Source organism: Sus scrofa, chromosome 11 (genome assembly GCF_054392235.1).
Source record: "Sus scrofa isolate SSC_HxYL_T2T_F1_AM1 chromosome 11, Sscrofa_HxYL_maternal_Yorkshire_Landrace_v2.0, whole genome shotgun sequence".
NCBI classification, from domain to species: domain Eukaryota; kingdom Metazoa; phylum Chordata; class Mammalia; order Artiodactyla; family Suidae; genus Sus; species Sus scrofa.
The window spans coordinates 83,167,032-83,180,241 of record NC_139393.1 but is presented as its reverse complement, the minus strand read 5'-3'; the positions used below and the strand labels follow the sequence as shown (position 1 = coordinate 83,180,241).

Sequence of the window (13,210 nt, the reverse complement as noted above, 5' to 3'; positions counted from 1 at the left end):
TCCCAGGCCCTGACGTTTTTCACTCTCTAGTTGGAAGCCTGAGGTCCAGAGACCAGGATCCTCTCTCAAACCACCTCCTCCTCACTCGGGGAGTGGGCCTGGCCGTTCCCCAGAAAATCTCACTCGGTCTATCCTCACTGGGTTTTTCTGTGACAGTTTCATCTCTTTTACACACCATGTAACAGTGGGAGGCATGATGCCTAGTTGTGATGAACAGCTGACACTCCAGCTCAGCCTGTAGACAGCCTTTCTTCCGTCATCAGTAACCATGGGCAGGAACACACCAAATGCACCTTACAGAAAGGCGACCCCAAGACTGGCTGCTCGCGACGTCATCGACCCACCAGTGCACACACAAGGATCAAAGCAACTGCCATTTGCTACCTGCTGTGATCCCCACGGAAGGACTTCCTAGCCCCCCGCTCGTTGTTACTTTCCTTGTAAAAAGTCAACAGTGATCACAGCATCCGTAAGAAAACAAAATTTAGTTATTACAGCATAATTATTTGCCACATTTGTGTTCTCTGTTCAATAAAAAAAAGTCACAAGGAATGCCAAAATTGAATATGGGCAGAAATGATAGCAATTTATTGCAGCGTATTGATTCTTTCAACCACAGCTCATCTTCTTAAATATGCAGGTCCTTTTACTTAGCAGGGATGGGAGCATGAGCGCTGTTTTTATTTACTGAGATGGAAAACAAAACAAAACAACAACAATGTAAAGTTGTAATGTGTTCTGCCAAACAAAGGAAGAGAGACTCCGGTGGGGTTTTGCTATGCACTAGATATGCGTTAATTAATGTAGTTCAAGCATTAAATGAACCACTAATTAAATAGCCTATGGCAGCATGGATTCTGACGCCACCGCTCCACGTGAAGCTGCCCTGGACCAGGAGACCACCACCCTCCCCGTTCCTAAGTGTGGCAGCCAAGCCCCAACCTCCATCTGCTTGACCTCTCAGCCAGGTGTATCTGACAGTTAATGGTCCCTTCTCCTTGTCATTCTTTCTCCTCGTGGCTCCTGGGACATCTCATTCTCTTGGTTTGCCTCCCACCTGGGGGATCCCTCATCGCATCTCAATTCTGGATCTCCCCCTTTTCTAAGCTCGATGGCTCAGTCCCCAAACCCTCTTTCCTCCTGTATCAAATCTGTGACTTCATCGAGGGTCAAGGTCTCCAACAGCAGGAATATGCTAGAATCCCCCAAATCGCCCCCCCCCACCCAGACATCGCCCAAATGCCAGACTCCGACATCCAACACAAACGTGGCATCTCCACGCCGACGGCTAAGAGGCACTTCCACCTTCACATTTTCCAAAATCCACCCTAATCTCTCTGCTCCGAGCACAGTCCCCAGCCGTCTCTAGCTCATTCAGTATCAACTCCATCACTCCACCTGTCCAAACCAGAAATATTCGGAGTCCCTGTGAAGTCTCCTCTCCCTCTCACACCACGTGTCCATCAGGAAATCCCAATGGATCTTCTTTTCAGGCAGACTGAAACGAGCCACCTCGCACCACCTCAGCTTCTACCACCTTGGTCTAAGTCACATCGTCTCTTGCTAGATGAGAACAAAAGCCCCCTGGCGGAACTCTCAGCTTCACCTCTGCCCTTTGATAGTCCCAGCTGATCACGGCGTTCAGTGTGAGTGGTCCTTTTAGGTCGGATCCTGTGGGGCCCATCTCCAGAACTCACCAATATACTCTCATCTCACGAAGGGTAACTGCCTCAGTCCTCACAGGCCCTCAGGAGTGACCTGGTCCTGGCTGCCTCTCCGCTCTTGTTCGCTCTGCTCTGCCACACTGGCCTCCTTGCTATTTCTCAACCACGCCACGCCTGGTCCTGACTCCGGGCCTTTGCACCGAGCACTGCCCGGCCTGGGATGCTTCCCCTTCTCACCTGCAGTGTGTGCAGACTTCTGCGGCATCTCTCAGAACCCTCCTCGTCGGTGAGACCTTACCTGTCTGTCTACCCAAAGTGTCAACTGTGTACCCAGCATCTCTATGTCTTGTTTTATTATTTCTCTTTGCATTTATTATTGTTAAGATGCTGTATATTTCGCTTACTTATCCTGTGTAATACCTGTCCCCCCCAATGAAATGTGAGTCCATGACAAGCACATGTCTGGTTTTGTTCACTATGATTTTGTTCACAGGGTGTGCTCAGTAAATAGCTCCTCGATGAACTAGTTCGAACGCTTTTCCATTTGAATGTGTCACTTCTCAATAAACGCTCGGCATGTTTTGTTTTCTGTCCTTATAGTTTCGAGTTCCATCTGCTGATAGTCTTCCGACGTCTACATTCCAAAGGCCAACATCCTGTCTAGAGAGTTCTACCTAGAAGTCTCCAGGCATTGAATCTGCACTCAATCTACAATGACTTCAGGTCTCCCAACTCTCATCCACGCACTTAAGTAGCTTTCCTCATCTGCTGCGTTCATCACATGTTTGTCCCCATGGTAGAAACTGAACGGCTTTTTCTAAAACTGGTTCCAACCACAGCTACAGATCCCACGGCTCAGAGCTGCGTCAGCCCTTCTGCTGCCCTAATTCACTTTCCTGGGACTCAACATGTTTATTCCTACAACAATCCATTTTCACCCCAGCATGTGCCCAAACCAGGCAATTTTACGTGTCAAGAGGACCAACTGTTCCTATTTTCATGATCAGACATTGCGTTTACATTAAAATTCATCAAAATTTATTGGTTATGTGCTTAATTTACTGCAACTGGAGTTCCCATCATGGTGCAGTGGAAACGAATCCGACCAGAAACCACGAGGTTGCGGGTTCGATCGCTGGCCTCGCTCGGTGGATTAAGGATCTGGCGTTGCCGTGAGCTGTGGTGTAGGTCGCAGATGCGGCTTGGACCCCGAGTTGCTGTGGCTGTGGTGTAGGCTGCCGGCTACAGCACCGATTAGACTCCTAACCTGGGAACCTCCATGTGCCGCAGGTGCGGTCCTAAAAAGACAAAAATACAAAAAAGAAAAAAAAAATTACTGCAACTGCCTAATAGCAATAAAAAAGTAATGACAGGAGTTTGCTTGAATTTAAAAATTCATTCAGAGTAACTCAGTTTCTTCTGCTTAGAATTAAATTGAAAACATTCTCCTCTAAGTTCTATCTCAACAATCACATGGACGAAAGAATGGGTGAAAACGATTCTAATTTTGTAGGAAAAACATACATAGAAGGAAGTTTTAAAGAGACTACACCAGCAGATAAACACTGGTTATCTCTGGGTGGCGGCATACGGGATTTTCGTTCTCCTCTTTGCTTATTTAAGCATTTGGCCAAATTTCTACAAGGAATTCACGTTAGCTTTACGATCAAGGACATTTTTAAAAATTACTTAAAAGTTAATGATCTCCGATTCTGTGTTCGAGAAATCAAGGTACGTCATCTCAATGCAAGCAATGCCTCCTGAGGGTGAGCAGGAACTTACCAGTGTGACGCCGTCATCATTCTTCTCGTCAATGTTTCCCCCGCAGGCTAAGAAGCGTTTGACGTCTGCTAACATACTCATTGGTCTCTGAAGCTTCATCTGGCGCAGGGAGGTCAAATCCACCCCTAGGGGAAAAGAGCCTTTCAAACAGAATTCAGAACTGTTTCTCAGCTGCTGGAGGTAAAAGTTTCGTTTTATCTTCTATTTTTCAACGTGCTCCTCTTTGAAGCCCCTCTTCCGCTTTGATTTCTCACTCAAAGCCGCTATAATTGGTTCTTTGGCCATACGGTCTTATTTCCAGCTAGAGGGGGGTCTGGAATACTTTCCCTCTTATTCTATCCCAAAGATGTGACAGGCTGCCTTAGCCATGCACGTGTTTACTAGAAATCTGCAGAGACTGCCCCAAGTATTGTAAACTACTTGCACTGAATTCGTATGAGGTGTCAAAACACCCTTTTTGTTCCCTGTGATAGCCTCATCAAAACAGTGGCTCCTGAAAGCAATACAGCATCCCGGAATAGAAAAAGGAGTTAGTGGGAAACCTGGGAGAGTCGGAATAATGCCGCAGTTTAGCTCATGGTATTGGTCAATGCCAATTTCTGAATTTGGAGGAATGGACCCCGGCTGTGGATATTCTTGATGTTAGGTGAAGCTGAGTGAAACATATCTAGGACCTATTTTCGCAACTTTCTCAGATATCTAAAGTATTTTCAAAATAGGTTTTAAGGGATGCTCCAAGAACTGACAGCCTGGCTTCACTGAGGCGGGAGACTTAGGCAGAGACGCCTCAGGTGTGCTCACCTGTACACACCTCTATCCACTACATACTTCAGCCTGAGCTTTCGTGGCAGGGTGGTGGCGGTACACTCTCCAGGGTAGCGTTTACCTCTGCATTTATGCATCCCTGTTCCTCCCATTGGTTCCTGGACACAACAGGTGTTTACTAAGGGGAACTTTTCCACCTCCTTCCACCTGAGAGGAACAGTGACAGTAACAGCTTACTGACGATGGTGACGACGACAGTGACGCTGAGAAGGCATCCGCTGTTTGCACTGAATCAGCCACTCTCATGGGTACTTCCTATCACTTATCCAATTGAGTCCTTGCCACAACCAGGAAGAGACAGCACAGAGCAGTGCGCAAAAACGCTGGAGTGATCCTGCTGGCCAAGCCTGGTCTGCAGCCAATTCTCCAGGGTGACTTTGGAAAGTTATGTCGCCTGCCTGGTCTTCTGTATCCCCCAGCACTCAGATGATAATGCATTTCCCAAAGGAACAGAGCTATAGGTAACATTTATGAGACCTGTCTACATGGCAGAGCCCAGCAAGGTCTAGACCCGCCATCACTTCCCCCTAGAGCACACCACGCCTGCCCCACTGCATCTCTCAATCTCTGCTCCTGGATGGACACTCGAGCAGAGGCGCTCAGGAGTTTCAGCGCTTCATCTGGTTTAGTGCTGACGGAGGCAGGTAATTTACCCTCTGCCTCGGTTTCTTCATCTGCAAAAGGGGACTGCCAGCTTGGTCTCCCTCGTGCTCATGGAAACAACTTGGCATGCAGCAGGCACGCAGCGAGAGGGGGCTGCCGTTATTCGTCAGACTCGGGGGATGTGGGTCACCTGCCATTCCCTTGGGGGCTTTGCTTTACAATAAGGAGGCAGGGGATATGTGAACCAGAAAAGCCAAGGGAAATGAGTGAAAGGGGAGTGCGTTTCAAGTACTCTGATCAAAGCAAACCCAATTTGGTAGAAACTTGAATGAAAAACCGCCTCGATCACACCTCAGCTTCCGAACCATCAGAAGCGATTTCAGAAGAATGAAGAGATTTCCCCAACAGGCACATTCGGGGTTTCTTCAGAACCAGCTAAAGCTGTCACTCTAGCCTTATTTTTAGGATTCGGGGATTTGACATGCGCCTTATATTTGGAAAATACTCCTTCTCGGCTGTCAGTGTTCCATTTGCATGTTAAGGAGTCGAAGAACCTGACGGTTGCTCGACTTCCAAGTTACATCATTTTAACTTTTATGATGTTGCAGTGTTTACCGAAGTGGTAGGCATGGTTTAGAGAATCATCAAACATGTAATTGAAATTGAGTGATTAAAAAAAGATTAGGGCTCGAAGACGAAAGACACAAAACAGAGGTGAGAGGTCACTCATTTCAGACTCATTCACATACAAAATTTTACAGGGAAAACAATCCATTTTTGGTCACTATTGTGAAGGTATGAAGGGGGAATATTATACCACTAGTTTAAAACTTAATTTTCAATCAAATAAGATGTGATTTTTAGATTTTTGTTATATCTTCAGGAAAAAAGCATAGGTCCACTCTTGGTACTATAATAGAATGGAAATTCCCTCACTTATCCAAATCTCTTAAGATGTTCCCAGAAAAAAATAATAATAATAAGACACCTATAGCCCATAACCAGTGGATTATAGTCGATCCTCTCTCTTTTTTTTTAAAAAAAGTTAAGTTTGGAGTTCCCGTCATGGCACAGTGGTTAACAAATCTGACCATGAATCATGAGGTTGCGGGTTCAATCCCTGGCCTTGCTCAGTGGGTTAAGGATCCGGTGTTGCCGTGAGCTGTGGTATGGGTCGCAGACGTGGCTCAGATCCTGCGTTGCTGTGGCTCTGGTGTAGGCTGGTGGCTACAGCTCCGATTAGACCCCTAGCCTGGGAATCTCCATATGCCGTGGGAGTGGCTCAAGAAAAGGCAAAAAGACAAAAAACAAAAACAGAAACAAAAAAGTTGTATTTTCATACTGTTTTCTGAAGAACATGAATATAATGCTTAGATTTATTATTTTCACAGGAATTTAGTAATGTTTTAAAATTTTAGGAGAGAAGAAATATATCATTTACCTGAAATGCACAAGTTATTACAGATGATACTATACTGTGGTCTGATTCTATTTTATTCTGTCAATAGACGCTTGTGCAAAACTGAACCTTCGCTAACACTTCAAGTCAATCTAAACCCCTATTTTACCCTTTCTTACCTCTCCTTCTTAAGGCAATATTGCTTTTGTTTCATTTTGTTTTGTTTTTCTTCTTTTTTGGCCACCCTGTGGCATATGAAGTTCCCAGGTCAAGGACCAGATCTGAGCTGCAGTTGCAACCTATGCCAAAGCTGCCGCAACACAGAATCTCTTAACTCACTGCACTGGGCTGGGGATTGAACCCGCGTCCCGGTGCTGCAGAGACTCCACAGATCCCACTGCACTGCAGCAGGAACTCCAGCAATACTTTTTTGTAACAACTGACTTTTGCTTTATTACCTTACCCATCCTGCAAGGGGGTACTCTGTGCTGCTATCATAGCTAATTTTATCATTACAATATGACATGGTTTCTGGGCCTGATTTTACCGTAGAATAGCATCTAATCTCAATTTTGGTCTCCATGACAAGCTTCCTAAGACAGCCAGCACTTGAAGGAAGCAAAAGCGTTAAGCAGGCAAATAAATAAAAGTTGTTCTCGCAAAGAGAAATAAACCAGTTTACGCCACAGGGGTGTTGTAACCCTCTGCCAAATCCGCTCCCCCATCCTGCCCGCAGGCATAACTCGGGGCTGTCCTGGGCAATCGGGATCACTCTCACCCCAACACTGAGTGATTCTGAAGGGGTTAGTGCAGCCACAGATCTTTGAATGAACTTGTTACGCAGGAGAAATTTACAAGGTCATCTGCAGGCTGACGAAGCCGGGATTTCTCTGAAAAACGCAGAGGGAAGGCTATGTCTGGAGGCAAGACGGCCAGTGTCCAAGTCTGTTCCAAACGAGAAAGACCAGGGTGTAAACGAAGGCAGTAACAGCAAGACGGGCGAGCTTCACGGATATATTAGAGAGAAGTCAAGGAAAGAGAATCTGGAAGAAGTGGTGACAATTCAACATGAGGGATTCAGAAGAAAAGCGATGTTCAGATGCTCAGATTCCTGGGCCTAAAGATAAACAGAATCATTATATAAAGGGGATGAGAGGACAGCACGAAGGTCCATATTGGACGTGTTATTTCAACCCAACTGATACTCAAGTCAAAGACGTGTATTGTCATTGTACATGCAAGGCAGAAGGTCTTGAAAGGAATCTAAGCTGCAGGAATAGCCCCAGGAGCAGGCGGGTGCGAAGGACACTAGCAAGACGGAGGAGAAGCCAGGAAGAGGGATGGAGTCACACGAAAAGATGCTCAGAGATAAAGCCTTGGGCTTCTGAATGTTTAAATGGTGCATCCGAAGGAAATTAAGGGAAGGGAGGAAAACCCTGGCAAGACCACAGCAGGAGAGGATTTTCGTGGGGAGGGTGGTCAAGGTCAGTGCATGGAACAAGAGATGAGGAAACACAGGGGCACAGAGAGGTACCCGCTGGATAGAGAACCGAGAAGGGCAGAGACAATCGCCGCAGCGACGCAGCCAGATGGGCAGAGGTGGAAGTCGAACTTCAGTGCGCTCCGGAGAGGAGATTAAGAACTCAGACGAATAAAGGTGACAGCTCCCTCTGAAAGGATGGCTTGGAAAGGAAGGAGAAAGGGCCGTTGTGATGCTATGCGGAGGGCAGAGTAAAAAGGTTTTGTTTTATTTATTTTGCAGGGACTTGGAAAAACGCACCTGTCTGTGTTTCCTCCAGTGACACCTGTCACTGGATACCTTGAGCTCACCCAGCTGTGCTCTCTTTCCTTGCTGGCTCATTTCAGAATCAATTGCTTTCCTGGAACGCCAGCTGCTTTTCCGTGCACCGGAGATCTCATATGCATCAAACACCCCATCAGAAGCCCTTGGCTGTCTCGTTTTCCAGCCCAGGAAGCCCAGGCAGTGAGCTGAGGTTAATTGCTGTCCCCCGGTGTACAGTGCTGACAGTCTAATTAGAACCTGTGACCGGTGATTTTCCATGTAATCAGCTTGCTCACGACCTGGCCTGCCTCCTGGCACACGCATCCTGATGTGACAGCAGATAAGGGCTCTGACTTGAAATTGTAGGATGCAGAGTGAGAATTCAAGGTTTGCCACTGCCGAGGCGGGAGAAGGCAGTGCCCCAAATCATAATAAAAACTCCATCTCAGAATAACAGACATTTCTAAGGATATCAGGCCAGGCTGTCACAACAGATAACTCTAAAAGTTCAGCAACAAGGGGGCACAGAGAATAAATCGAATTAGACAGTATTAACTGGAACCATGGCAGCCGATCTTGATAAGGACGGAGGGACGCGGACAGAAATGGAACCAGATTGTGAGCGAGGTGTGGATGGATGGAAGGCAGAGGCCAGCGGGACAAATGGAAAACAGAATTAAAAATTGAAGAGATATTAAATTGAATTCGTTGCAGCAAATGTGTATTTCACAAACGGACGGTGACAGCCATCGTGACAGATTTTTTTCTCCTACCCATTCAGAGCCAGGATCTCTCTCTCGTTTGTTTTCGGTTTTTTTCCTTAATCGTTGCTAAATCTGCCTCTCAAAAGACTATACGTACCTTTCTTTCTATGGGATGGTAATACTGCTCTTGCAAATACTCAATTTTTCTTATCAAACCAAACCTTTTAATGGGTTGGGAAGGTTTAGAAGTCAAGTTCATTCTTTTGCAAATAAAGATCCTTAAATTTAGGAGTTCCCGTTGTGGCTCAGTGGGTTAAGGACTCAACGTTGTCTCACTAAGGATGCGGGTGTGACCCCTGGCCTTGCTCAGTGGGTTAAGGATCCGGCAGCTGCTGTGAGATGTGACACAGGTCGCAGATGCAGCTCAAATCCCGCATGGCTGTGGCTGTGGCTGGGCCTGCAGCTGCAGCTCCAATTCAACCCCTAGCCTGGGAACTTCCATTATGCCACAGGTGCTGCCATAAAAAGAAAAAAAAAAAAAAAAGATACTTATTGTAGTTTCCAAAAAGAAAGAGATATGACTGTAGCTATTAGAAATTCCAAAGAATGAGAAGAACTGAAAAGCACCCTGCTGAGCCGGCCCAGCTAAATACGCCAGCCCAGCTCTTCACGCAAATCGCAGCTGTACACTCCAAGTGCAACTTTGCCCAAGTCCAACAGTGGACTGTGCATAATTTCGTTTGTTCCCCTTGGAAGCAATGGAATCTCTCTCTGCAACGAGTCGTGGCTGACAAGATGCCAGGCACTGTGAGGTCCCTCCCGTGGGAGCCTGAACGAGGAACAGCCGGTGGCCTCGGGCCGTGGCTTGGGGACCTTCGGAACCACTGCCCAGCTCACCTCTTCTCCAAGGAAGATGACCTCACGGAGCTTTGCTTTCAGAATTAAGGAGAGCTTTTTTCTTTTTTTTAAGAACCATGGCTGCTAAGCAGTAACGATGATTATTCTAAGCCATCCTCAGAATAAACTGTGGGTCGCGGCACTGAGGAGGAGGAGCTGAGCACAGGAACAAAGAGACAGATGTGCAGGCTGTTCCCGGAGAAGGGCAAAGCCCCGGGCACCGTGGGCCTCGGGAAAATGGTAAACTTCTTCTCTGGCAAAAGATCATACTTGAAGGGACTGGCATGCCTTTGTTGTTATTTATACCCAAACAGCAGAAAGAAGAAGAGCCAGGGGGGCATCCTTCTTTAACCTCCTAGGGGACTCCGGATTCCAAACACCTGCCACCTCGCCTGTGCTGAACTGACTCATGAAATTATACGCTCGCTCGTTCTGTGCAATTAAATGTTCTTTGTCAGCAAAGACATCTGGGACCTCGGCCTCATCTTCTCAGGCTGGCACCTTCTGACAAGGTTTGAGTTTCCAAGTGTCCCCAAGAATGGAGGCCAGGATGCTGTACAAACTGTCCTTGACTTTAGCCCTCGCTTCCCTGCAGGTGCCTCTCAGGAGGCCCAGCGCTCCCAAGCGAGTACGCTTTGCATGACCTGAGCTATGCATGACCTTGAGCTCGTTAACTCAAAATTCAATTGTGCTGGTTCACTTCCCTTCCCCTCCCAGTGGAGAATAGCTCATAATTACAAACCCCGTCCCGCTAATTATGGACTTTGGATGCCTGTTAAAATGTCCCGTCATTGTGGTCTCTGGCTTTCTGCTGGCTTGCAGAACTGCACTGACGAAACGGAAAATGCTGTACAGGACGAGCCCTCATTCACACGCTTGAGGGAAACAACAGCCATCCGAAATCATGGAAGCGCACCGAAAAATAGACACACGTATAATTCTACGATCCTGTCTCTTCACCTACGGTTACTCAAAGCATCCGCCTACCGTTTTCATCCAAGTAGGTCAATAGGATAGAGCTTGACTCTGTCCCTTCCATGGCATAATCCAGCGGGGTGTTTCCATTGACATCCTGGAGAAGGACGTTGGCTCCAGCCTGCAGGTGAACAAGAACAAATGCATCTTTCTATACTGTTGACATAGAAAGCAGATCAAAACTTGCATTTCCATCTCACTCAGAAAAGTTGACTTGAGGCACATCTGGCAGGATCAGTGGGAAAGGGGAATTTTTTTTTTAAGACAAATGTATTAGATGCTCTACGAGGAATGCTGGTGGTCTAAAAAGGTTCCACGGACCCTTACAAGACACCAGCCCCAGCTCCTTCTCCCCTCCCTGCTTGCCAAACCCCAAATATTCAATCCCTGGGTATAAACCTTATACACCGCTAGGCTGGCTCCCCTACACCTGCTTGGTTGTCCTAACACGACAGAAGGGCCCCCAGCCTTTGGTCTGAATGGAGAACTCCGGTGTGAACTTGGACTCAAGTTCCCCAAACCATCCCGTTAACTCTTCCAAGGTCCGTGCTCGCCACAGAAGCTCATCAAAGAGCTGGCCTCACTGCAATTGTTTTCACAAAACCTGGAGCACGTGGCTTCTGGCTGGTTTTTCTCTTTTCAGAAATGGTTTTCTAACAAAAAAATCTGAAACTGTAGACATGAACGGATGGAATATATATTAAATGGGGCTCTCACACAACTTTTAGCAGCAAAGGGTGCCCCATCCAGCACCTCCGAACCCTCCTGCCCGGCTCTTTGCCCATCCCAGCCTAAGTGCTAGGACAGGGGTGCACTTTCACTCTTTCAAAAGCGGTCACTGCGACGGGCACCCCTGCTCTGCATTCTTAAATAAGCCCCATAAACTTTATCAGGCAAGACTTCCCACATGCCTCCCAGGACCACATCACTGAACTCAGACCAAACAGATGGAAGTTTCACCTCCTTCTTCTTCCTGAATAGGAGTCTGCGTTGTGTGTGTATATGTGTGCATATACACACTTATATGTATCGTGCATATACACACATATGCATGTATGTACGTGTGCCTGGGTGCGTGTGCTTTCCTATGCCTTAGCAAGTCTGCACAGGTTTTCCAGAGGTCTGCTCTACGACACTGTAAAAAGGAAATAGAAGGATAGATCAGAGCTGTGAAACACTCCACGTTCTTAACGTTTGCCCGCCACACAGCTATGCTCCTTACCTCGGCATCAGAGTGAAGCCCGTTATATTGCCTATAACCATATTAAAATAGTCTCTGATTTGAACTGCGCACGTTATCTAGTTCAGTTTCTCACCTACCCAAGGAAAACGTCATGTTAAGGTCCTAAAAACTGCCTCCTATTTCTTGGTGCATTTCCTTTCATTTCAGTTATTCAGAGTTTGAAAGGAAGTTACTTGAGACCACGGTCTTCAGGAGACTTGGCTCATGGTCCCTTTCCTTTAGTCTCCAACCCGGAGAACGAGGCTGTGTTCGCCTCTCCAGGCTCCAGTGGGTAAAGAATCAAGACGCAACTACAGGATGTGTCCTGACTGATTTCGATACCAATAGATGGGAGATAAGCAAGTCATTCCTTTTCCCCATTGCGTAAATGTTTCAAGCAGAATCTTATCTACGTCAAACATCTAACTGGATGCCAGACGACAATGACGATAATGAAGAGTCACACGTTATCAGTAACAGCAAAACTAAATAGCAGAACAACGTGGTACCCAGGGAAGCATGGGCTTGGGAAACATAGTCTCTATTCTTTTAAGAAGTAATGAGGATTTTTCGAAGAGAGCCTGAAATTTAAAATGGTGCTGAATATTTTAGTTGGGTTCACTCATTGAAATTTCAACCCATGAATCACCCACTGGTCTGCAGAGCTGAATGCCCAGGGGTCATTGTGCATGTAGACCGGCCAGGGCATCAGGAAGCTCCTCATTGCAGATGACATCTTATTCCTCTTTATGTCCCCAACTGTGCCTGGCACACATCAGGCCCTAAAAACAATTTACGGAAACAAATTGGAAAATGAGTAGCTAAACTCTGAACTTAAACTAATCAATAAAAACTGAGGCAAACGATGATGAATTTTGTGGTAATTATTTTTCACTAGATTGTCTGACATTTATTTTTCAGAGTGTATTCATAAAAGAACCAAATCATACCATGCATAGTCAAGTTCCCTTCTCTCTCTCGTGAGCGGTGGCAACTGTGGAAGAATTTTTCTCCTTCCTTCCTTCCTTCCTTCTTCCTTCTTCCTCTCCTTCTTTCTCCTTGCTTCATCCCTTCCTCCTTTCCTTCCCCCTCTGTCCCTCTATTCTGTCTCTCCTTCCTTCCTTCCTTCTCCCGTTGCCTCTGAACACGGGTGAGACCTCCCGACGTGTGGTGGTTCTGCCCCGACCCTCTACGGTCTGGACTTGGTAGGCGTCCCTAGAAGAGCGGATTCATAGGCAAGAAAACATATGTCCTAAATGAGCCCCTGAACGAGCTGTATTTCTTGCATTAGGATCCTGAAATTGGACCCGCATAGCTAACAAGCCCCATGGAGAAGATGTATGGCTGATGAAGTTC

At 46.7% G+C, this 13,210-nt stretch overlaps 1 protein-coding gene across 9 annotated transcripts in view; it reads right to left on the bottom strand.

Annotated features, from left to right (window-relative positions):
• MYO16 (myosin XVI) overlaps positions 1–13,210 on the bottom strand; it is a 539,824-nt gene that overhangs the window by 327,636 nt on the left and 198,978 nt on the right. For all 9 annotated transcript variants that reach the window (XR_014819944.1, XR_014819945.1, XM_084982290.1 and 6 more), the window contains 2 exons: positions 10,645–10,753; positions 3,447–3,571 (listed from right to left, as the gene is read on the bottom strand). Coding sequence is in view for 7 of the 9 variants with exons in the window: in XM_084982290.1 (XP_084838416.1) it covers positions 3,447–3,571; positions 10,645–10,753 (234 nt within the window). In the remaining 2 variants the exon portion in view is untranslated. The remainder of the gene's footprint in view (positions 1–3,446; positions 3,572–10,644; positions 10,754–13,210) is intronic.